The 24,278-nt window shown below is 68.8% G+C and overlaps 2 protein-coding genes across 2 annotated transcripts; one reads left to right on the top strand and one right to left on the bottom strand.

The window, feature by feature from the left end:
• Positions 1-93: 93 nt before the first annotated feature.
• On the bottom strand, positions 94-13,532 carry TAP1 (transporter 1, ATP binding cassette subfamily B member). The gene is made up of 11 exons (XM_084648619.1): positions 12,581-13,532; positions 11,078-11,192; positions 10,589-10,719; positions 9,028-9,233; positions 8,120-8,317; positions 7,472-7,600; positions 7,100-7,288; positions 6,669-6,842; positions 3,798-3,957; positions 1,047-1,183; positions 94-647 (listed from the first exon to the last, which is right to left on the bottom strand). Exons 1-11 carry the CDS (start codon positions 13,089-13,091, stop codon positions 405-407), a joined length of 2,193 nt encoding a protein of 730 aa, XP_084504745.1. The 5' UTR covers positions 13,092-13,532; the 3' UTR covers positions 94-404.
• Positions 13,533-15,741: 2,209 nt separating this feature from the next.
• Positions 15,742-22,461, top strand: PSMB9 (proteasome 20S subunit beta 9). Its single transcript, XM_084647682.1, has 6 exons — positions 15,742-15,857; positions 19,185-19,252; positions 20,174-20,305; positions 20,407-20,536; positions 21,155-21,296; positions 22,286-22,461. The coding sequence occupies exons 1-6, from the start codon at positions 15,807-15,809 to the stop codon at positions 22,411-22,413; spliced, it is 651 nt and encodes a 216-aa protein (XP_084503808.1). The 5' UTR covers positions 15,742-15,806; the 3' UTR covers positions 22,414-22,461.
• The last annotated feature ends 1,817 nt before the right edge of the window (positions 22,462-24,278 follow it).

Raw genomic sequence — 24,278 nt, 5'->3', positions numbered from 1 at the left:
GGGGGATCCTGCCCCCAGGGGGTTCCAGGCACCCGGATGTGAGTCCGGGCCCTGGGGTGTGCTGGGGGGCAGACACCAAGGATCACGCAGGAATATGGAAAAACAGACACTTTATTACACACAAGCCAGACAAACACCAGCCGCCCCGGCTCGCCCCCCCTGTGCGGCCCAGCTGGCGAGGGGCCCCGGTCTCTCTGCATCGGGACAGGTCTCGGAGCTGGGGTCTGTCCAGAGTCGGAGCCCCCTGCGCACCCTCAGGTCCTGTGTCCTGGGCCGGCTCCCCGGGGCAAAGGAGCCACGTATGGGGCGGCTCTGAGAACTCCCCCCTACCCTGGGGAGGAGCCACGTGTGCAGGAGGGGGCTGAGAACCCCCCCTCCCCGGAGGGTGCCCCACGGTGCCAGCCTCACGGCCCCCCGGCCCCCAGCCCACCCTCGGAGCCGCCCCCCTGCTCCCCGTTGAGCTGTGTCTGCACCAGGCGCCAGTAGCTGCCCCGACGAGCCAGCAGCTCCCGGTGGGTGCCCTGCTCCCGGATCGCCCCGTCCTCCAGCACCAGGATGCGGTCGGCTCGCTCCACGGCGCCCAGGCGATGGGCGATGAGCAGCACCGAGCGCCCGGCCCGGGGCCCCTCGTAAATCTCCTTCTCCACCTGCAGTGACAGACGCCCGGGGTAATAAACAGCCTGACGGGGGCGTGGGGGGGCTGCGTGGGGAACCCCCTTCCCCCAACCCCTGCCCCAGCCAATGGAGACTCTGTCAATGCCCCTCACTCCCGACCCGCAGCCCCTGCTAGCCCAGGGCTCCCCCAAGCTCTGCCAGGGCCCCTCACTCCCGACCCGCAGCCCCTGCTAGCCCAGGGCTCCCCCAAGCTCTGCTGGGGCCCCTCACTCCCGACCCGCAACCCCCTGCTAGCCCAGGGCTCCCCCAAGCTCTGCCGGGGGCCTCACTCCCGACCCGCAGCCCCTGCTAGCCCAGCCCTGGGCTTCCCCCCACCCCCAGGCCTGCCGGTGCCCCTCACACCCGACCTGTGGCCCCCCCATATCACTCACCCGCAGCTGACTCTCGGTGTCCAGGGCGCTGGTGGCGTCGTCCAGGATCAGCACTCGGGGGTCTCGGAGCAGGGCTTGGGCGATGGCTACCCCCTGCCTCTGCCCCCCGGAGATCTGCCCCCCCATCTCCCCAACATCTGTGGGGGGAGAGCTGAGGTCAGTGCCCTATGCAGTGTGTGGGTACCCCCCCGCTCCACCCTCCCCAACACACCCTGGGGCAGGGCTGGGTGCTGGGTCGTGGCCTGTGGGGCGGGGTTCTGGGGTTCCCAGGGGGTTTATTGGGAGGGAGTCACAGGGTGGGATCAGGGCTGGTGCCTGTGGCCAGGGGGGAAGAGGAGGGGGGAGTTGGGGTACCGGGGAGGGGCTGGGTTCAGTTCCTGTGTCGTAGCCATGGGGCTGCGGGAGTATCGGGGTCCCAGGCAGGTGGGGGTGTCGGGGGCCTGAGCAGGGAGGGATGAGATCTAGTGTCGGTCTCTGTGTGTATGGGGGAGGTACTGGGGGGCCCCCCAGAGGTCAGTACCCAGATAGTAGCCATGGGGAGGATTTGAGGGTCCCAGAGGGTATTGGGGTGCTGTCCCCGTGTCTCAGCTGCAGCTCAGGCTGGCGATGAACCCGTGGGAGGTGGGGGAGTTTGGGTCCTGTGGAGGGTGGGGGCCCCGGGGGAGAGGTATAGGGGTTCCTGGCAGTTGGGGGTACTTGGAGGATATTGGGGTCCCAGGGGCAGGGTAGGGCTCAGTACCTGTGTCGTAGCCGTGGCTCAGCCGGGCGATGAAGCCATGGGGGTTGGGGTGCTGGGAGAGGGGTATAGGGGTCCTAGGGGGGTTGGGAGTCTCCGGGGGTGCTGGGGTGCAGGGGTATAGGAGTCCCAGGGGGGTTGGGGGTTCCTGGGGGGGGCTCAGTACCTGTGTCGTAGCCGTGGCTCAGCCGGGCGATGAAGCCATGGGGGTTGGGGTGCTGGGAGAGGGGTATAGGGGCCCTAGGGGGGTTGGGAGTCTCCGGGGTTACTGGGGTGCAGGGGTATAGGAGTCCCAGGGGGGTTGGGGGTTCCCGGGGGGGGGCTCAGTACCTGTGTCGTAGCCGTGGCTCAGCCGGGCGATGAAGCCATGGGGGTTGGGGTGCTGGGAGAGGGGTATAGAGGTCCCAGGGGGGTTGGGAGTCTCCGGGGGTGCTGGGGTGCAGGGGTATAGGAGTCCCAGGGGGGTTGGGGGTTCCTGGGGGGGGCTCAGTACCTGTGTCGTAGCCGTGGCTCAGCCGGGCGATGAAGCCATGGGGGTTGGGGTGCTGGGAGAGGGGTATAGGGGCCCTAGGGGGGTTGGGAGTCTCCGGGGTTACTGGGGTGCAGGGGTATAGGAGTCCCAGGGGGGTTGGGGGTTCCTGGGGGGGGCTCAGTACCTGTGTCGTAGCCGTGGCTCAGCCGGGCGATGAAGCCATGGGGGTTGGGGTGCTGGGAGAGGGGTATAGGGGCCCTAGGGGGGTTGGGAGTCTCCGGGGTTACTGGGGTGCAGGGGTATAGGAGTCCCAGGGGGGTTGGGGGTTCCCGGGGGGGGGCTCAGTACCTGTGTCGTAGCCGTGGCTCAGCCGGGCGATGAAGCCATGGGGGTTGGGGTGCTGGGAGAGGGGTATAGAGGTCCCAGGGGGGTTGGGAGTCTCCGGGGGTGCTGGGGTGCAGGGGTATAGGAGTCCCAGGGGGGTTGGGGGTTCCTGGGGGGGGCTCAGTACCTGTGTCGTAGCCGTGGCTCAGCCGGGCGATGAAGCCATGGGGGTTGGGGTGCTGGGAGAGGGGTATAGGGGCCCTAGGGGGGTTGGGAGTCTCCGGGGTTACTGGGGTGCAGGGGTATAGGAGTCCCAGGGGGGTTGGGGGTTCCCGGGGGGGGCTCAGTACCTGTGTCGTAGCCGTGGCTCAGCCGGGCGATGAAGCCATGGGGGTTGGGGTGCTGGGAGAGGGGTATAGAGGTCCCAGGGGGGTTGGGAGTCTCCGGGGGTACTGGGGTGCAGGGGTATAGGAGTCCCAGGGGGGTTGGGGGTTCCCGGGGGGGGGCTCAGTACCTGTGTCGTAGCCGTGGCTCAGCCGGGTGATGAAGCCATGGGGGTTGGGGTGCTGGGAGAGGGGTATAGAGGTCCCAGGGGGGTTGGGAGTCTCCGGGGGTACTGGGGTGCAGGGGTATAGGAGTCCCAGGGGGGTTGGGGGTTCCTGGGGGGGGCTCAGTACCTGTGTCGTAGCCGTGGCTCAGCCGGGCGATGAAGCCATGGGGGTTGGGGTGCTGGGAGAGGGGTACAGAGGTCCCAGGGGGGTTGGGAGTCTCCGGGGGTGCTGGGAGAGGGGTATAGGGGTCCTAGGGGGGTTGGGAGTCTCCGGGGGTGCTGGGGTGCAGGGGTATAGGAGTCCCAGGGGGGTTGGGGGTTCCTGGGGGGGGCTCAGTACCTGTGTCGTAGCCGTGGCTCAGCCGGGCGATGAAGCCATGGGGGTTGGGGTGCTGGGAGAGGGGTATAGAGGTCCCAGGGGGGTTGGGAGTCTCCGGGGGTACTGGGGTGCAGGGGTATAGGAGTCCCAGGGGGGTTGGGGGTTCCTGGGGGGGGCTCAGTACCTGTGTCGTAGCCGTGGCTCAGCCGGGCGATGAAGCCATGGGGGTTGGGGTGCTGGGAGAGGGGTACAGAGGTCCCAGGGGGGTTGGGAGTCTCCGGGGGTGCTGGGAGAGGGGTATAGGAGTCCCCGGGGGGTTGGGGGTTCCCGGGGGGGGGGGGGCTCAGTACCTGTGTCGTAGCCGTGGCTCAGCCGGGCGATGAAGCCGTGGGCGTTGGCGCGCCGGGCAGCCCCCATCACCTCCTGCCGGCTGCGCCCCCCCAGCCCGTAGGCGATGTTCTCGTGCAGCGAGCGGGCGAAGAGCACCGGCTTCTGGCTCACCAGCGCCACCTGGGGGCGAGGGGAGATGGAGATCGAGGGGCTGAGAACGCCCAGACTCACCGCACCTAACAGGGGGCTGACAGAGGCTGCGGGACCCCGGGGGACCTCAGGTGGGGCTGGCTGGAGCAGGCCCCCCGAGAGGGTCCTGCTGCCGGAGACTTCCCCTCCGCAAGTCTGGGATCCCTGCCCCACGTAGGGGGAGGGAGGGTGGCGGGCTGATGCCCCAGACATTGACATGCCAGGGGGCATGGAGACATCTGAGCGGGGTGGGGTGGGAGGGTACAGGGGTTACCTGTAGTGGTGAGGGGAAGGGGATGCCTGGGGGGCTGCTGGGGGCCGCAGCAAGGGGGGGTACCTTGGGGAGCAGGTAGCGATGGGGGGGCAGTGGGGGGCGGCAGGGGGGTACCTTGCTGTGCAGGTAGCGATGGGGGGTCATTAGGGGGCGGCAGGGGGGTACCTTGGGGTGCAGGTAGCGATGGGGGGCAGTGGGGGGGCGGCAGGGGGGTACCTTGGGGTGCAGGTAGCGATGGGGGGCAGTGGGGGGGCGGCAGGGGGGTACCTTGGGGTGCAGGTAGCGATGGGAGGAGCAGTGGGGGGGTGGCAGGGGGGTACCTTGGGGTGCAGGTAGCGATGGGGGGGCAGTGGGGGGGCGGCAGGGGGGTACCTTGCTGTGCAGGTAGCGATGGGGAAGCAGTGGGGGGGTGGCAGGGGGGTACCTTGCTGTGCAGGTAGCGATGGGGGGGCAGTGGGGGGGCGGCAGGGGGGCGGCAGGGGGGTACCTTGGGGTGCAGGTAGCGATGGGGGGCAGTGGGGGGGCGGCAGGGGGGTACCTTGGGGTGCAGGTAGCGATGGGAGGAGCAGTGGGGGGGTGGCAGGGGGGTACCTTGGGGTGCAGGTAGCGATGGGGGGAGCAGTGGGGGGGCGACAGAGGGGTACCTTGCTGTGCAGGTAGCGATGGGGGGGCAGTGGGGGGGCAGCAGGGGGGTACCTTGGGGTGCAGGTAGCGATGGGGGGGCAGTGGGGGGGCGGCAGGGGGGTACCTTGCGGTGCAGGTAGCGATGGGGGGGCAGTGGGGGGGCGGCAGGGGGGTACCTTGCGGTGCAGGTAGCGATGGGGGGGCAGTGGGGGGGCGGCAGGGGGGTACCTTGCGGTGCAGGTAGCGATGGGGGGCAGTGGGGGGGCGGCAGGGGGGTACCTTGGGGTGCAGGTAGCGATTGGGGGGGCGGCAGGGGGGTACCTTGCGGTGCAGGTAGCGATGGGAGGGCAGGGGGGGGCGGCAGGGGGGTACCTTGCTGTGCAGGTAGCGATGGGGAAGCAGTGGGGGGGCAGCAGGGGGGTACCTTGCTGTGCAGGTAGCGATGGGGAAGCAGTGGGGGGGCGGCAGGGGGGTACCTTGGGGTGCAGGTAGCGATGGGAGGGCAGGGGGGGGCGGCAGGGGGGTACCTTGCGGTGCAGGTAGCGATGGGGGGGCAGTGGGGGGGCGGCAGGGGGGTACCTTGGGGTGCAGGTAGCGATGGGGGGCAGTGGGGGGGCGGCAGGGGGGTACCTTGCGGTGCAGGTAGCGATGGGGGCGCAGTGGGGGGGCGGCAGGGGGGTACCTTGCGGTGCAGGTAGCGATGGGGGGGCAGTGGGGGGGCGGCAGGGGGGTACCTTGCGGTGCAGGTAGCGATGGGGGGCAGTGGGGGGGCGGCAGGGGGGTACCTTGCGGTGCAGGTAGCGATGGGGAAGCAGTGGGGGGGCGGCAGGGGGGTACCTTGCGGTGCAGGTAGCGATGGGGGGCAGTGGGGGGGCGGCAGGGAGGTACCTTGCGGTGCAGGTAGCGATGGGGGGGTGGGGGGGGCGGCAGGGGGGTAACTTGCGGTGCAGGTAGCGATGGGGGGGCAGTGGGGGGGCGGCAGGGGGGTACCTTCGGGTGCAGGTAGCGATTGGGGGGGCGGCAGGGGGGTACCTTGCGGTGCAGGTAGCGATGGGGAAGCAGTGGGGGGGCGGCAGGGGGGTACCTTGCGGTGCAGGTAGCGATGGGGGGGCAGTGGGGGGGCGGCAGGAGGGTACCTTGCGGTGCAGGTAGCGATGGGGGGCAGTGGGGGGGCGGCAGGGGGGTACCTTGCGGTGCAGGTAGCGATGGGAGGAGCAGTGGGGGGGCGGCAGGGGGGTACCTTGGGGTGCAGGTAGCGATGGGGGGGCAGTGGGGGCGGCAGGGGGGGCGGCAGGGGGTACCTTGCGATGCAGGTAGCAATGGGGGGGCAGTGGGGGGCGGCAGGGGGGTACCTTGGGGTGCAGGTAGCGATGGGGGGGCAGTGGGGGGGCGGCAGGGGGGTACCTTGCGGTGCAGGTAGCGATGGGGGGGCAGGGGGGGCGGCAGGGGGGTACCTTGCGGTGCAGATAGTGATGGGGGGTAGGGGGGGCGGCAGGGGGGTACCTTGCGGTGCAGATAGTGATGGGGGGCAGGGGGGGGCGGCAGGGGGGTACCTTGCGGTGCAGATAGTGATGGGGGGCAGGGGGGGGCGGCAGGGGGGTACCTTGCGGTGCAGATAGTGATGGGGGGCAGGGGGGGCGGCAGGGGGGTACCTTGCGGTGCAGATAGTGATGGGGGGAAGGGGGGGGCGGCAGGGGGGTACCTTGCGGTGCAGGTAGTGATGGGGGGGCAGGGGGGGGCGGCAGGGGGGTACCTTGCTGTGCAGGTAGTGATGGGGGGGCAGGGGGGGGCGGCAGGGGGGTACCTTGCGGTGCAGGTAGCGATGCTCGTACTCCCGCAGGTCCCGCCCGTCCAGCAGCAGTCGCCCGCGCTGGGGCTCGTAGAAACGCTCCAGCAGGGCCACCAGCGCCGTCTTCCCCGCGCCCGACGGGCCCACCAGCGCCGTCACCTCCCCGGGGCGCAGCTCCAGAGACACCCCCTGCGGAGGAGGGGGTTAGACACAGGGGACCCTCCCCCCGCCCTGGGCCCTCCGGCACTCCTCCCAAATACCCCCCATCCTCCCCTCCCCCTGTGGCTCTGCCCCCACAACCCCCAGTCCGACCCCCTGATCCTCCTCCCCTGCAGCCCCCCATAACCCCTCCAGCTACTGCCCCCCGAATCCTTGGTTCAGCTCTGGATTGCCCCCGAATTCCCACCCCGGAACCAGACTCTGCGCCAGGTCCCCCCACGGGGTACCTTGAGTACGGGGGCGTCGTCCCGGCCAGGGTAGGAGAACCAGACATCCTGCACCTGGAGGTGCCCGCGCAGGGCCGGGGGGGCCAGCGTCCCGGGGGGGCTGATCTGGGGCGTCCGCTGCATGTACTCAAAGATCTTCTCCGAGGAGCCCACGGCCTTCTGCACGCTGGGGTAGACGGAGAGCAGCACCTGGGGGGGCAAGGGGGGTACAGGCTGGGTGAGCTCACCCCACAGCCCCCCCCATTACTGGGGCAGACAAGGAGCAGCATCTGGGGGGCACAGAAGGTCAGGGCTGGGTGTGCCCCCCCATAGCCCCCATCCCCAGGCAGGTGACCAGCAGCCCCTGGGAATGGGGGAGCCCCCCCCACTCACCTCCACGGCTGTGGTGAACTGCATCTCGTAGAGCACAAAGGTGACCAGGTCCCCGGTGCTGACGGCTCCGGCGGTGACCAGCCGCCCCCCGTAGTACAGGATCCCCACCTTCAGCGTCAGCCCCGACAGCTGGGGGGGGGACAGAGCGTTAAAGGGGGGGTCTGCCCTCCACCCCAGGGAGCTCTGGGGGAGTGATGGGGGCTCGGAGCTTTGGTCAAGGCTGGGGGACCCCACCCTGACGGGGAGAAGGGGCCCAGCATGACTCCCCCGGGGGGCCCCTTTGCCCTCCCCTGGGCCCCTCCTCCAGAGATACCCCTCCTGTCTGATCCTGAGCATATGCCCCCCCTGCCCCGGCCATGGGACACCAGGCCCTGGCCCCCCCGCCACCCCTTGCCCCAGGGATAGTGTCCCCTGCCCCGTGCCCCCAGGGTTACCACGCTCCCCTGCCCCCTTGATACAGTCTCCCAGCGCCTTCCCCCTGGCTACACCCTGCCTCTGCACCCCCTTTGCCTTGGCAGCCCTACTCCCCCCGTTGCCGCGGCGCCCCCTCCCCCCGTTGCCGCGGCGCCCCCTCCCCCCGTTGCCGCGGCGCCCCCTCCCCCCGTTGCCGCGGCGCCCCCTCCCCCCGTTGCTGCGGCGCCCCCTCACGCTGTTGGTCCACATGGAGGCGGCGTAGGCGGCTGCCTCCTGCTTGTTGAGCCGGTAGGTCTCCTGCAGCCGCTGCCCGTAGTGCTTGGCGGCCCCCTCCTCGTTGGCGAAGCTGCGCACCGTGGCCATGGCCTGGAAGGTCTCCACCGCCACCTCGTTGGCCTTGGCCAGGGACTCCTGCACCCGCTGCGCCAGGCTCTGGGGGGGAGCGGGGGCGTCAGGGCGGGGAGGGGGCTCTGGGCACCCCCCCGCCTCCAGCCCCAGATCCGTCTCCGAGTCGCTGCCCCCAGGGTAGAGCCCCAGCCCGTGAGTCCGGCCTGCATTCCTCGCTCCCAGCTGTACGTTCCCACGGAGCCGGACCGAGCACAGACCGCTTGCCTGCACCCGGCTCCCCTGCCCCGTGTCCCTGGCCCCTCACTTCCTTCTTCACCCCTCCCCAGCCTGCGTGTCACCAGCAGACTCTCTCAGCGAGGACGGCGGGTTTTCTTCCAGATCATGACTAAAGGTGTTAAATAGCCCAGGGCCCAGCACCGATCCCCGGGGGGCCCCACTAGAACCCCCCGAATGACGGTTCCCCATTTACAGTTCCATGCGGAGACCGATCCGTTAGCCAGTTCTAACCCATTTCGTGTGGCTCCTGGGCACCCACAGGCTGCCGTGGGGGGTGGGAAGGAGGGGTAGTGGGGGCAGTGCAGAGGGGGCAGAGGGTAGGGGTGGGGGAAGGGGGGGGATAGTAGGGAGTGGGGAGGGGCGGTACCTGGTGGACTCTCCCGGAGAGCTTGGGCACCAGCAGGATGAGGGGCAGCGCAGGGGGGGGGGGGCAGGGGGCTGAGCGGGGGGGGGCAGATTGTGGGGTGGGAGGCGGGGGCAGGGGCCTAGGGGCAGGATGCGGGGCGAGAGCGCGGTACCTGGTGGAATTTCCCGGAGAGCTTGGGCACCAGCAGGATGAGGGGCAGCCCCACGGCGGTGAAGAATGCCAGGCGCAGCGACACCCGCACCATGAGGCCGAAGAGGAAGACTCCCCGCATCCCGTACCACATCAGCAGGTTCAGCTTCTCGCTCAGCGCCTCGCTCATGGCGTCCGTGTCGGCCGTCACCCGCGACGTGATGTCCCCTGGGCGGGGGGCAGCGGGGGAGGGTCAGTGGGGGCGGATCCTGGAGCGATTCCACAGTGACCCGTCCAGCCTGGGCCGTCCAGCCAGACATCACCCTTGTTTCCAGTCCCTCCCTCCCCCATTCACGGCGTATCCAGCCAGCCAGCCCTGCGCATGTATTTAGGGGCCAGTTGGGGGGTGGGGAGCCCTAGCGAGGAAGTAGGGAGCTTGTGACAATGGGGCAGGGTCTGGCTATGGGTTGTCAGTGTGGGGTCAGTGTGGGGCAGGGACAGGGGGGTCTGTGGGGTCGGGGTGGGGTCCCATACCAGTGCGGTTGGCGTGGAAGAAACCGATCTCCTGGCGCAGGACGGAGCAGGGAGCTCAGGATGGGGGGGAGCACTCGGGATGGGGCGGTGGGGGGGGTCTGGGGGGCGGGGGGATCTGGGGGGCTCCCGTACCGGTGCGGTTGCCGTGGAAGAAGCCGATCTCCTGGCGCAGGACGGAGCAGGGAGCTCAGGATGGGGGGGAGCATTCGGGATGGGGCAGTGGGGGGGGTCTGGGGGCAGGGGGGTCTGAGGGGCTCCCGTACCGGTGCGGTTGGCGTGGAAGAAGCTGATCTCCTGGCGCAGGACGGAGCAGGGAGCTCAGGATGGGGGGGAGCACTTGGGATGGGGCGGTGGGGGGGGTCTGGGGGCGGGGGGGTCTGGGGGGCTCCCGTACCGGTGCGATTGCCGTGGAAGAAGCCGATCTCCTGGCGCAGGACGGAGCAGGGAGCTCAGGATGGGGGGGAGCACTCGGGATGGGGCAGTGGGGGGGGTCTGGGGGCAGGGGGGTCTGGGGGGCTCCCGTACCGGTGCGATTGCCGTGGAAGAAGCCCATCTCCTGGCGCAGGACGGAGCAGGGAGCTCAGGATGGGGGGGAGCATTCGGGATGGGGCAGTGGGGGGGGTCTGGGGGCAGGGGGGTCTGAGGGGCTCCCGTACCGGTGCGGTTGGCGTGGAAGAAGCTGATCTCCTGGCGCAGGACGGAGCAGGGAGCTCAGGATGGGGGGGAGCACTTGGGATGGGGCGGTGGGGGGGGTCTGGGGGCGGGGGGGTCTGGGGGGCTCCCGTACCGGTGCGATTGCCGTGGAAGAAGCCGATCTCCTGGCGCAGGACGGAGCAGGGAGCTCAGGATGGGGGGGAGCACTCGGGATGGGGCAGTGGGGGGGGTCTGGGGGCAGGGGGGTCTGGGGGGCTCCCGTACCGGTGCGATTGCCGTGGAAGAAGCCCATCTCCTGGCGCAGGACGGAGCAGGGAGCTCAGGATGGGGGGGAGCACTTGGGATGGGGCGGTGGGGGGGGTCTGGGGGCGGGGGGGTCTGGGGGGGTCCCGTACCGGTGCGGTTGGCGTGGAAGAAGCCGATCTCCTGGCGCAGGACGGAGCTGAAGACCCGGCTCTGGATGCGCATGTGGATCCGGTTCATGGTGCCGTTATAGAGACAGTCGGACACGAACTCTGTCACTGCGCTGTGGGGGTGAGGGGGGAGTGCTCAGTGCTGGGGCTCCTGCCTGCCCTCCAACTCCCCGCTCCCCCAAACCCAGCCACCATCCCCCCAGACCTGCCCCCAACTCCCCGCCTCCCAAACCCCCCCAAACCCAGCCACAATCCCTCCAGACCTGCCCCCCAACCCCCCGCCTGCCCCAACCCCCCCCCAAACCCAGCCACGATCCCCCCAGACCTACCCCTGAATTCCTGCAGGGATCTTGTTATACAGATCCCCCACCCCATGACCCCAGCTCCCCTCCACCCCCATGACCCCCCTCTTCTCCCCATGCTCCATACCCATTGACCCCACCCCCGTGACCCCAACTCCCGCAGCCCTACCTGCCGACGGTGATGAGGGACATGGCCCAGATGGCCCGGACGAAGGCCGAGGGGTCGTCCTCGCTCACGATCCAGTCAGTCATGCGCCCCGTGTAGTAGGGGATCGCCATCTCCCCTGCAGCCCAACAGCACATGGGGTCAGGACTCCTGGGTTCTCCAGGAGGGGAGAGGGGTCTGGTGGGTTAGAGCAGGGGGGGCTGGGAGCCAGGACTCCTGGGTTCTCTCCCCAGCTCTGGGAGGGGAGTGGGGGCTGATGGTTAGAGTCCGGAGAGGACACCTCTCACCCATTCAGGGTCATTTCCTATATTTGTGCAGCTTTCATTCTGTGAACGTGCAGGGACGCTAATCACATGGGGCCCCTGTGACCCCCCCCCGCCACACACACACACCCTGACTGAGGGCCCGGTAATGCACAGAGCACTCAGTCAGGATCAGGGCCCCATCGCGCCGGGCGCCGCCCAGACCCCGGCCAAGATCAGGGCCCCGTCGTGCCGGGCGCCGCCCAGACCCTGGCCGAGATCAGGGCCCCGTCGCGCCGGGCGCTGCCCAGACCCCGGCCGAGATCAGGGCCCCGTCGCGCCGGGCGCTGCCCAGACCCTGGCTGAGATCAGGGCCCCGTCGCGCCGGGCGCTGCCCAGACCCTGGCCGAGATCAGGGCCCCGTCGCGCCGGGAGCCGCCCAGACTCCGGCCGAGATCAGGGCCCCGTCGCGCTGGGAGCCGCCCAGACTCCGGCCGAGATCAGGGCCCCGTCGCGCCGGGAGCCGCCCAGACTCCGGCCGAGATCAGGGCCCCGTCGCGCTGGGAGCCGCCCAGACTCCGGCCGAGATCAGGGCCCCGTCGCGCCGGGCGCCGCCCAGACCCCAGCCGAGATCAGGGCCCCGTCGCGCCGGGAGCCGCCCAGACCCCAGCTGAGATCAGGGCCCCGTCGCGCCGGGAGCCGCCCAGACCCCGGCCGAGATCAGGGCCCCGTCGCGCCGGGAGCCGCCCAGACCCCGGCCGAGATCAGGGCCCCGTCGCGCCGGGCGCTGCCCAGACCCTGGCTGAGATCAGGGCCCCGTCGCGCCGGGCGCTGCCCAGACCCTGGCCGAGATCAGGGCCCCGTCGCGCCGGGCGCCGCCCAGACCCCGGCCGAGATCAGGGCCCCGTCGCGCCGGGAGCCGCCCAGACCCCAGCTGAGATCAGGGCCCCGTCGCGCCGGGAGCCGCCCAGACCCCGGCCGAGATCAGGGCCCCGTCGCGCCGGGAGCCGCCCAGACCCCGGCCGAGATCAGGACCCCGTCGCGCCGGGAGCTGCCCAGACCCCAGCTGAGATCAGGGCCCCGTCGCGCCGGGCGCTGCACAGACAGGAAGAGACAGTCTCTGCCCAGAGACATGAGAGAGGCGATTAAATCGACCGCGGGGTTTCTGTCCCATCGGGCCCCCGGGCAGGGCACTGGCTGGCTCAGGGAGGCAGGGAACAGGAGCCGGGGCCTTCCCCCCTCGCAGCCGCTGCCCGCGACTCACCGAGCGAGGACAGCACCAGGAAGCCCGCGATGGCCACGAAGCGCAGCAGGTCCGGCCTCATGCAGGCCAGCAGGCGGCCCAGCGAGGCCGAGGGCCCCGGCTCCCCCTTGCCGGCGGGGAACAGCTGGTGCCAGAGCGCGGCCACCAGCCCCGCCGCGCCGTAGGTCAGGCCGAAGACGTCCCCTCGCCCCCAGCCGTGCAGCAGCTCGGAGCGGGGGGCCCGGGGCTGGGCCAGCGCCTGCAGGGTCACGTAGCTGGGCAGCAGCAGGCTGAGCAGGGCGGCCAGGGGCAGCAGAGCCTCCTGCAGCCCCCCGGGCAGCCCCGGCCCCCGGCCCCGGGCAGCCTGGGCGCTCAGGCTCAGCAGCGCCCATCGCGCCAGCCCCAGCCCCCAGGCCAGCGCCAGGGGGTCCCAGGGCTGCAGCTGGGGGTGCAGCAGCAGGGCCAGGCGCAGGGTGAGGAAGTCCAGCAGCACGGCCAGGGGCAGGGAGCCCCACGCCATGGCCCGCTTCATCCCCGGGCCGGGCCCTGCCCGCTGGCAGCAGCCGAGTGTCTAAATCTCCTAGTCCCAGCGGCGGCCGGCCGCCGCCGGGGCGCCCCCTGGCGGCCGCTCGGGTCACTGCGCCCCAGAGCCCACGCCGGAGTGACCGCAGAAACGGTCCTGCCGATCCAGTCCCACGCCTCTTGGGGTCTTCCCCCCTTTCCCCGGTCTGGCTGCGGCTCCTCCGGGGCGAGCGGATCCCAGGCGTCAGGGGCAATTCCTGGCCCCGCTCCGCAGCCGCCCCGTGGAAACCCGCCGCCCGCAACTCCCCGGCCCGGGCGAGGAGCGAGGGGCCGCGAACGGGCGGAGGCGGAGAGAGGCGGGACCGGCCCCGGGTTCGCCGCCCGCCCTGGGAAGCCCCCGGCTGCACCGATCCGCTTCTGGGAAAGGAGGCGACTTCCCAAAAGTGAAAGTGAAACCGGATTAGCTCAGAGCCCGCCCCGGGGGGGGGGGCAGAGCGCGTTACATGATGAGCTCTTACCCGGCTGAGCCGGAGGGGGGGAATATAATGGAGCCGGCTGACCTATGAATAATGGGGGGGGGAGCTCCCCCCCCCGCCCCATAGCAAGTGACGCCCCCTGCCTCGGCACAATTACAGCCGGGGGCTCTGCGCCCCCCTTCCCCACTTCGCAGAGACCCCCCTGGACGGGGGGCATCTCCCCAGCTGACTGGGTGGGGCGGGACGGGGAATTCCCAGGCCGGGGTCACGGTGTAACCCTGGGGCAGAGGCGGGGTGTGAATTACTGTTGCATGAAATAATAAATCCCCCCATGGCGCAGATCCAGCGCCCCTCCCTGCACCCCCTGGCTTGCGATTCAAGGGCAGATACTGCAGCTGGGGGGCGGCGGGTGGGGGGCTATTGAAAATCACGTGTGTCTGGGTGGATTCTGCTCCCAGCCAGCCCAGGGCAGCGAGGGGTCAGACTGACCCCAGGCCATGGGATCTAGGCAGGTCTGTCTAGCTATGGGACGCACATCGCGCCCCTCACCGTGGTCTCTGGGCACCTCACAGTCAGCTGTGGAATTATTGTCACAGCCCATGCTGCCCCCCATGTCTCCCCAGGGCTGTTGGCCCAGGTTACAGCTGGGGCCACACAGCGACCTGCAGAACCAGGAGCTGGACCCAGGTCTCCCCGGACCCAGGCTAGTGCAGAGCCCCCAGCAGTCCTGGGATTTGCTGGACTGTCCCGCTTCGACCCCCATCCCCACGGAAGTGGCTCCTGTCCCAGGGGGCTCGATGGGCTCGGCTCCCCGCGCCGGCCCCTGGTTTGGGCCGGCTGCTCTGGCGGGGGGAGGGGGAGAGACACTGCTCGGGCCCTCACACGACCCCCGCCCGTGACATTTCAGGAGGCAGGTTGGACACTGGTGTAACACCTGCCTGGGCCTGTTTGTCGGCGGGGGGGGCGGCCTGGCCAGACCTCAGGAACCGAGGGGACGTCCGCATGCACTAAAGGCCCATGGCCCCCAGGCTCAGAGCCGGGCCGGCTGACTCAGGCTCGCGGGGCAAGAAATCACCCATGGATGCTGCGGCCAGGGCTGGAGCCCGGGCTCTGGGGCCCTCCCTGAGATGTTGGAGCCTGGACTCTGGGGCCCTCCCTGAGATGTCGGAGCCCGGGCTCTGGGGCCCTCCCTGAGATGTCGGTGCCCGGGCTCTGGGGCCCTCCCTGAGATGTCAGAGCCCAGGCTCTGGGGCCCTCCCTGAGATGTCGGAGCCCGGGCTCTGGGGCCCTCCCTGAGATGTCGGTGCCCGGGCTCTGGGGCCCTCCCTGAGATGTCGGTGCCCGGGCTCTGGGGCCCTCCCTGAGATGTCGGAGCCCGGGCTCTGGGGCCCTCCCTGAGATGTCGGAGCCTGGGCTCTGGGGCCCTCCCTGAGATGTCGGAGCCTGGACTCTGGGGCCCTCCCTGAGATGTCGGTGCCCGGGCTCTGGGGCCCTCCCTGAGATGTCAGAGCCCGGGCTCTGGGGCCCTCCCTGAGATGTCGGAGCCCGGGCTCTGGGGGCCTCCCGGAGACGACCGGCCCCGGCCTCCAGGCGAGCGGGATCGTCCAGTCTGCAGTGTGTAGCCGAGCAGCCCCCGCCCCACCAGCCCGACTCAGCTGACCCGACGGGCTGCGCCATGGGGCTTTTCTCCCCCTGCGGACGGCCCCTGAGTGGCGCGGAGACCCTGGGGGCCGGGGGCAGGTCCCGGGGCCCAGAGCCGAGCCCAGCCAGCCCCACGGCACAGGTGCCGCAGGAGTCACTGCTATGGGGTGGGCTCGCTCTGCCCCCCCTCCCGCCCCCGGGGGACAGGACCCCCCGCTGTACCCGGTGAGATGCTGGGGGTGGGCACGGTCCTAGGGGTCCCCACAGCTGCCTGGCCCAGCCCCCCACCAATGCAGCTCCTGTATGGCCCAGGCAGGCAGGGCCGTACCCGCCCCTCACCCGGTGTCCGGGCCCAGCCCTGCCCCTCTCCCAGCGGATGATCGATGGGGAAGCGGCTTGGGACGCCGGGAGGGAGGACTCCCAGCCCCTCCCCCCGGCCCGGGCATCACCCGTTGCCAGGCAGAGCGGGGCTGGAGAGGTTCCCAGCGGCGCTGGGTGTCCGCCGGCCCCTGGCGGCGCTGGGCGGCGCTGCAGGGAGGGCGGGGCGGGCGCGGCTGGTCCCGGAGCTGTCCCGGGCGCTGGTGCTTCGCTCCCGGGGTCGCTGCACCATGGCGGGCTGCGGGGGGCCCAGCTGGGCGGACGGGGAGGTCCGCACGGGGGTAAGTGGGGCCGGGGGGGGATCCGCTGGCGGGGGACAGGGGGGAATCCTGGGGGGGGTAAAGTGGGGACGCCCCATTAATTGTCCTAGGAGCTGCCCGGCTCGGATCGGGCCCCCCAGGGGCATTGCCCGGTTCGGGGGCCCCGGGGGCTGCGGGATCCGGGCGGCTCAGCCTCCTCCCTGCTCCCCCGGCCAGGCTCCGAGCCGCTTTCGCTTTCCATGTGCCGCGGGCTGCGCGAACTTTTCCCATTGACACCCTAAAAGGGGCTCGGGGGGGTCGGCTGGGACCCGCCTGCTGCCCCCCATGTGCCCCTCCACCCCCATCTCCCGCTGTCCGTCTCTGCTGGCTAACCCCATCTCCCGCAGCTGTCCCCCATGTACCCCTTCCACCCCCCCCTCCTGTCTCTGCCGGCCCCATCTCCCCCTGCTGCCCCCATGTGCCCCCCCTGCTGCCCCTCCACCCCCCATTCCATCTCTGCCGCCCAACCCCATCACCCTCTGCTGCGCCCCATCACCCCCTCCCTGCTGCTCCCCCTACAGGTCCCTCCCTCCAGGGTCCCACTTCCCCTCCTTCCACCCCATATGCCCCTACTGCAGACCCTCCCCCCTCCCCAGAGATCAGGAATAGAACCCAGGAGTCCTGGCTCCCATGTGCCCCTGCAACCCACCATGTCTCCCTGCTGCGCCCCCATATGCCCCTGCTGTACCCCCAGACGTGCCTCCTTGAAACCCCCAAATGTCCCCACCCCAGTGTACAGAACTGCCCACCCGAAACGTTCACAGACCCTGAGATCTGTTAAACACTAAGGGACAGAGAGCCCGTGTGTCCTCTGGACCCCCGGCTCCCGCTCGCACTTTCCACCTGTTCGCCAGCCACGAGGGCGAGAAACTTACTTGGTCTTTCAATGAAAGTCAAGGCCGCAGGCAGCCTGGTGGAGCCAGCTCGGGGAGGGGAGGGGGGGCTGGTGGGTTAGAGCGGGGGGGGGGGCTGGGAGCCAGGACTCCTGGGTTCTCTCCCCGGCTCTGGGAGGGCAGTGGGGGCTGGTGGGTTAGAGCGGGGGGGGGGGCTGGGAGCCAGGACTCCTGGGTTCTCTCCCCAGCTCTGGGAGGGGGGGGGCTGGTGGGTTAGAGCGGGGGGGGGGGTTGGGAGCCAGGACTCCTGGGTTCTCTCCCCAGCTCTGGGAGGGCAGTGGGGGCTGGTGGGTTAGAGCAGTGGGGGTTGGGAGCCAGGACTCCTGGGTTCTCTCCCTGGCTGTGTTTCAGTTCCCCGTGTAAAATACCCTCACACAGAGAGGTGGGTCAGTTGAGGATTAACAAATGAAGGTGTTTGAGCCCTGGGGCCACGGTGGTGGATAACGAGCTGACCAGCAGCTCCCAGTGCCGTGCTGTGGACAGAGGGGCCAGTGGGACAGATCAAGAGGGGAATCTCGAGCTGGCGCAGGGCAGGGATTTTCCCCCCCGGGATTTGGCCCTGGTGCGACCAGGGTTGGGATCCTGGGTCTGGGGTCCACAGGCTGGGCATAAATTGCAGGAGGGCTCAGAGAAGAGCCACGAGATGGATTAAAGGGCTAGAAAATCTACTAGGGAGTGAGACTACCCGGGGGATCCGGGAAAGCACTTGGCTGCCCAACCCTCCGACCTGGGCACCCAGCTCCTCTGCGATCCACCCACCTCCCGCCTCGCCCTGTTGGCGCCTAAACTCCCTGGGCGCCCGCGTTCCTCAGAGTAACAGTCCCCGCGGTGTGGGTGTCCCTGCCTCTGGGCCTGCGCCCTGCACCCTCCCCACCCCCGGACACCCGGTTCCCACCTAACCACGAACCCGGGAGGGGTGGCACGCAGCTGCCTAACTGAGGTGTGGGGCCCGACCCAGGGGGCCTTCACCGAGGCTGCTTATTGGATCGGGTCCCTTTCCAAATCCAGCCAGAGCAGGGGTATGGGGTGCCCCCCCCATAGCTTCTAGCCCAGCAGTTCGTGCACACACCGGAGATGTGGGGGAAACAGGTTCTGGGGGGGAGAAGGGATTTGAACAGGGGTCTCCCCCGTGGAGAGCTGTAACCCAGCGGGTGACCGCTTTCACACGGCAAACCTCTGGATGCGACCCCCCCCTTATAAATTAAAAACACATTTAAAAATATTTAACACTGTTATAAATGCTGGAGGCAAAGCCGGGTTTGGGGTGGAGGCTGACAGCTCGCGACCCCCCATGTAATAACCTCGCGGCCCCCTGAGAGGTCCCGACCCCCAGTTTGAGAACCCCTGGCCTAACCACTGGGCTACAGGCTATTCTGGGGTGGGGGGCTCCCTCCCTCTCTCCTTCGCAGCTGTTGCCCTCTGAATAAATAGCAAACGGGGAACTGGCCCCAGGGCCTCCCCCTCCCAGGTGGGGGCCCTGGCCACTGGGCCACACAGTCATAGTCTCTCCACCCCCACCCCCCAAAATGACTCTTTTCGTTTTGCTCCCCAGTGGAGGAGATGGCCTGGGTCAGACCAGTGGCCTGGGAATGGGGGACTCTGGCTAGGAGGCGCCGTGCGCCCCCCCGCCCCGAACCTGGCGCCCGAGCTGGGCGCTCCCTGCTGTAAACCCTGGATCGGTAACGCAGCCGCCGCCCTCAGCACCTGCCCATTCCGGGCGGCAGGTGCAGGAGCCTCCCCCACCCCCACCCCCACCCCCGGGCGCTGCCAGCCCCAGGGCTCTGTGCCCAGCTGCCTGGCCAGGCCCTTGTCACACATCGCAACCGGCCCTTTGCCATGTGTGATCAAATCCCAGAGCCACCCCCGTCTGATCCCACTGAGCCGTGGGCTGGACGGGACCGGCTGGGCCAGAGAACACGATAAGGGGCTTTCGCGTCTAGGGCCCCGGTTTCAGTCCCACACAGAGCTGGGAGAGAACCCAGGAGTCCTGGCTCCCAGCCCCCCCTGCTCTAACCCATTAAACCCCACTCCCCTCCCAGAGCTGGGATAGAACCCAGGAGTCCTGGCTCGCAGTCCCCTGATCTAACCACTAGACTTCACTCCCCTCCCAGAGCTGGGAGAGAACCCAGGAGTCCTGGCTCCCAGCCCCCCCACTCTAACCCATTAAACCCCATTCCCCTCTCAGAGCTGGGATAGAACCCAGGAGTCCTGGCTCCCCTTTCCCCCCCCGGGTAGAGTCACAGTGTGAGGGCCAGTTACGCTCTCTGCCTGCAGCCCCACCAGCCCCTGGTTTGGGGGGAGCCCCGGATGCCCCAGGAGCCCTGTGCCGGCTCCCTGCAGGGTGTGGGGTGACCCTCAGTCTCCCCCGGGCTCTGAGGGTCCCTGCACTGAACCCCTGTCTCCTCCCTTTCCCCAGACGACCATCATGGCGGTGGAGTTTGACGGCGGGGTCGTGGTGGGCTCTGACTCCAGGGTCTCTGCGGGGTAAGTGCCAGGCCTCACCCAGCTGACAGGCCCCGGGGGCATCGGGGTGACTTATCACTGCTCACCCGGCTCGGTATCCCTGGTGCAGGGGAGGGGGCACAGGACTGTTCCTCAGGTGTCTGTCACCCCCCTCCGGGCCGGGGTCACACACGGTGTTTGGGGTTTGAGCCCTGTGTGCACTCCTGGGCTGGGGCAGGACTCTGCAGTGGGGCCGGCTCGCCCCGGACCTCGCACGGATCCTCATCGCTTTTCAGGGAGACGCCTGTTCCGGTCCCCGGTGAATAGAGGGAATCTCTCTCTCGCTCCCCCGCATAAGGACACTGGCTGGACCGTACCCCATTGTGAGGGGCTGTCTGAGCTTCTCCCTGTCCCCTGGCTGCCTGGTCGCTGCTCCCTGGGGGTCCTGGTTCCCACCTGGAGTTTGTACTTCAGACCCTGCCTTAGCGCACGTCCCAGCCCCACCCCGCTCCACCTGGCTCCTGTCCTCAGTCCCTCGGCCTCCCCTCGCCCAGCCGAGATCTCCAGCCGGACTAGAGCCCCCGTCCCCGGGAACCATCTCCCTGCACAGACCCCACTCCCAGGCTCTCGGCAGCAGCCCGGAGCAGCCTCCCAGGGCCTCCACACCCCCCCCAGCTTCCAGCCCCGGTTCTCCAGTGAAGACCCCACAGCCAGGCCTGCCCCTGCTCAGAGCCCAGGTGCAGCCTCTCTCTGCGGGGCAGGGGGAGCAGGATTGGGGTTTGCAGGTCGTTAACCCTTTCCCCGCCTTACACTAGAGCAGGGGGTGGGCGCGTGTCCCACCCCAGCACAGGGGGTCTGGGACCGGGGCAGGTCCTGGATTCTGAGTCTGGGCGCCCGGGTCGGACTCCGGTTCTGCGCTTGGGGCTCTGGATTTCACGCTGGGCTCCGGACTCTCCCCCCCAGGGAGGCCGTGGTGAACCGGGTCTTCGATAAGCTGGCCCCGCTGCACGAGCGGATTTACTGCGCTCTCTCCGGCTCCGCCGCCGACGCCCAAGCCATCGCGGACATGGCACACTACCAGTTGGAGCTGCACAGGTAGGCGGGGGGGTCCCCGGGGTGCCGGCTGGAGCTCGCATGGCCCCTTGTGAGGGGCGGCTCCTCCTGTTATCACTGACCCCCCCCGTTCCTCTCCCCAGCCTGGACGTGGACGAGGCCCCGCTGGTCCTGGCGGCCGCCAGCCTGGTGAAGGGCGTCAGCTACAAGTACAAGGAGGAGCTGTCGGCGCATCTCATGGTGGCGGGATGGGACCGGAGGAAAGGGGGGCAGGTGAGGGGGGGCCGACAGCTGCGGGGGGATCTCTGGACCGTGATCATCTCCCCTCGGCCCATCCCCGTCTCCCTGCAGCGTCCCAGCCAAACCGGTTAATGCGCCAGAACAAGCTACGCCCAGGGTGCAAAGGGGCCCTGAGCCCAGGGGGGCAAAGCATTAACCGCCCCCCGCGGGGCTGAGCTCCTGCATCTCACCCGCCAGCCAGGCGAGGAGACCTGCCCCCGGGTACATCCCGGTCGCTTCCCCGCAGGGCTCCGTGGCCCCTCGCCCCGGCCAGGCTTGGTAAAAACACCCCATTAACGTGTCCTCGTTCCCTCCCTTGGCCATGGCTGGGCAGGTCACCCGCTGCCGGGAGCCAGGCCAGCACCCCGGGGGGACCTGAACCCAGAACCTCCTGCCCCATCCATGCTCACGTGGCCCTGGGAGGCTCCCAAGGCCTGGCTGTGGGTCTGTGCCATGCCGGGTGGTGAGGAGAGACGCCCACCCTGAGACCCGGCAGGGGGTCTTTACCGCGGTCAGTGAACGGCAGCGTCAGTCGCCCCCCGTCCACGACGCCCCAACCCCCCGGCCCGCGCCAGGCCTGGGCTCTCACCCGGCGTGCGTTCGCTCCCGCAGGTGTACGGGACGCTGGGGGGGATGCTCACCCGCCACCCCTTTGCCATCGGCGGGTCCGGCAGCAGCTACATTTATGGTTACGTGGATGCAGCCTACAAGCCCGGGATGACTCCAGAGGAGTGTCGCCAGTTCACCAAGAACGGTACCTGCTCCTGGGTGGGGTGAGGCAGGTCCAGGGCGCGGTGGCCCCAGGGCAGGGACCGGCTGGCTCAGGGGGCTGGGCACGGGACACGGGGCCTCTCCCCTCTAGGAGCCGGTGTCTGTGATCCGGCCCCAGGGCAGGGACCGGCTGGCTCAGGGGGCAGGGGACAGGACACGGGGCCTCTCCCCTTTAGGGGTCGCTGTCTGTGATCCAGCCCCAGGGCAGGGACCGGCTGGCTCAGGGGGCTGGGCACGGGACACGGGGCCTCTCCCCTTTAGGGGCCGCTGTCTGTGATCCGGCCCCAGGGCAGGGACCGGCTGGCTCAGGGGGCAGGGGACAGGACACGGGGCCTCTCCCCTTTAGGGGCCGCTGTCTGTGATCGAGCCCCAGGGCAGGGACCGGCTGGCTCAGGGGGCTGGGCACGGGACACGGGGCCTCTCCCCTCTAGGAGCCGGTGTCTGTGATCCGGCCCCAGGGCAGGGACCGGCTGGCTCAGGGGGCAGGGGACAGGACACGGGGCCTCTCCCCTTTAGGGGCCGCTGTCTGTGATCCAGCCCCAGGGCAGGGACCAGCTGGCTCAGGGGGCAGGAGACGGGACACGGGGCCTCTCCCCTTTAGGGGCCGCTGTCTGTGATCCAGCCCCAGGGCAGGGACCGGCTGGCTCAGGGGGCTGGGCACGGGACACGGGGCCTCTCCCCTTTAGGGGCCGCTGTCTGTGATCCGGCCCCAGGGCAGGGACCGGCTGGCTCGGGGGGCAGGGGACAGGACACGGGGCCTCTCCCCTTTAGGGGCCGCTGTCTGTGATCCGGCCCCAGGGCAGGGACCGGCTGGCTCAGGGGGCAGGAGACGGGACCTCTCCCCTTTAGGGGCCGCTGTCTGTGATCCAGCCCCAGGGCAGGGACCGGCTGGCTCAGGGGGCAGGAGACGGGACACGGGGCCTCTCCCCACTGCTGGCACCGATTCACTAACCCCTCGTTTCTCTCCCCCAGCCATTGCCCTGGCGATGAGCCGGGACGGCTCCAGCGGGGGGGTTATTTATCTCGTCACCATCACCAAGTCGGGCGCCGTGGAGCAGGTGTTCCTGGGGGACGAGATCCCCAAGTTCTACGACGAATGAGTTCTGGGCCGGCCCCTCTTTTATACCCAATAAACCTCTCCGAGCGCAGGCGGCCTGCGAGACTCCTTGGGCGGATGCACGGGGCTGGAGCCCAGAGGGGGTAGATCAGCGCGGAGCCATGAAGAGCTATCCTGATTTACACCCACCTTAGAGATTTGTACCCCAGCTCCCCCCATGGCCCACTCCTTACTCCCCACAACTCCCCGGGGGCCTTTTACAAACCAGCCTCTTATCACCCCGCTCCCGACACCTGCCAACCCCCGGGCTGCGATAGACGGGGCGCAGCTCTGTTCCCCCAGCCCTGGGTCACCTTTGTACGCCCCATATCTGGGGCTGCTCAGGCCCTTACCCCAGGTCTCCATGCAGTGGGGCTTCCCGGGATGGGGTTGCCCCCTAAAGACGCTTCAGGCCCCGGCTGTGAGGGGCCGGCCCAGGGTGAGCTTGCCGGTGGCAGGGAGTGCGGGCCGAGGGGGGCGCAGCAGGGAGAGATCCGGGGTGCAGAGGGGCACAGTGTCGGTAGAACAGTCTAGTCGCAGCCTGGCGCTGGGAGGACGGGCTTGTATCTCTGCAGCCAGGCTCGGGGTCCTGTGCAGCGCTGGGTCATTGGGGGCCCTGGGATGGGTGGGACAGGGAGGGCAGGGAGCAGTGGGAGAGTGCGAGACGGGAAATATATCAGCTCAAGGCTAAGTGAGGCGTGGTTCCCTGTAGACGACGGAAGGTGGCTGCAGGTTAACTGGAGCACCTGCGGTCAATTAAGGCCTTGTTAGGAACCTCATAAACCCCCCTGCTTCGGGCAGACAGAGAGAGAGGAGGAAGGAGAGGGGACTGGAGCTTAGAGGGGTGCTCTGAGACCTGGAAAATCAGAGAACTGAAGTAAGGGGGGACCCTGCCCAGGAGGGGAGGGAGATGCCCTTCCCCAGCGTCTAAGGACTCCAGGTTCCCCAGCCAAGGGGGATGAGGGTGAGAACTCGCAGGGGCTGAGAGGAGCTGGGGCTCAAGCAAACCCAGACCCCTCCCCTGCTTCCCTCCTTTACCACCTTCCTGGGCCACTAGCGGGGCCATCAATGCCCCAAGAACAGGGGCAAAGGGTGGCATCTTAGCTTCCCCGCCAAGAAAAGCGCCGGACCCACTAGAGGAACTTCGGCCATCTTATCAACCCCAAAGCCGCGGCTCCGGGATCCCTCTTGTTATCTAACGGGGAGGAAAATGGAACCAAAATCCGTTTCCTGGAGCGAGTGGGGGGGCAGCCCCACAGGGACACAGGTGGGGTAGGGGACAGGAACAAAGGGGATTATTATTGAGGAACACAGGGATTGCTACACTGGATCAGATCCCATGTCCACTTAGCCCAAGCTCCCGTCTGCCCCGGTGACCAGCGCCAGCCAGGGCAGAGCGAGGAGCAGAGCCCGCAGGAGCAGCTGTGGGACAAAATCTGCCCTGTGATTGTCAGAGATCGGCTCAGGCCCTGCGGTGTGAGGTCTGACATCCCTGCCCATTGTCAGCATGAACTAGTCCAGCTCTGGAGATTCTGTGAGCCACAGAAATGGCCAACCCCTTTGTGAGTTTTACTTAGTTCTTGGGCTCAGTGATGTCCTGTGGCAGTGAGTTCCACAAGCTAATTACACAGTGTGTTGGAGAATATTGTATTTTATCAACGCTTCCCAAGCAAGTCTGCCAACCTTCTCCATCAGGTCCCTCTTGAGACGTCACCTCTTCATATGCGCTATAACCAGCCCCACGTGTTAAAACATCATGAATTACACACCCTAAAAATCATGAGATTGGCTAAAGAATCATGAGATTTACAAAAATGGAGGGGGGGGGCTTATTTGGTTTCTGAGTCTTTTGGGTTTGTGGTTTTAAGC

Source organism: Lepidochelys olivacea (genome assembly GCF_965140295.1).
Source record: "Lepidochelys olivacea isolate rLepOli2 genome assembly, chromosome: 14".
Lineage (NCBI taxonomy): Eukaryota > Metazoa > Chordata > Testudines > Cheloniidae > Lepidochelys > Lepidochelys olivacea.
This window is presented reverse-complemented; position numbering and strand designations above follow the sequence as displayed.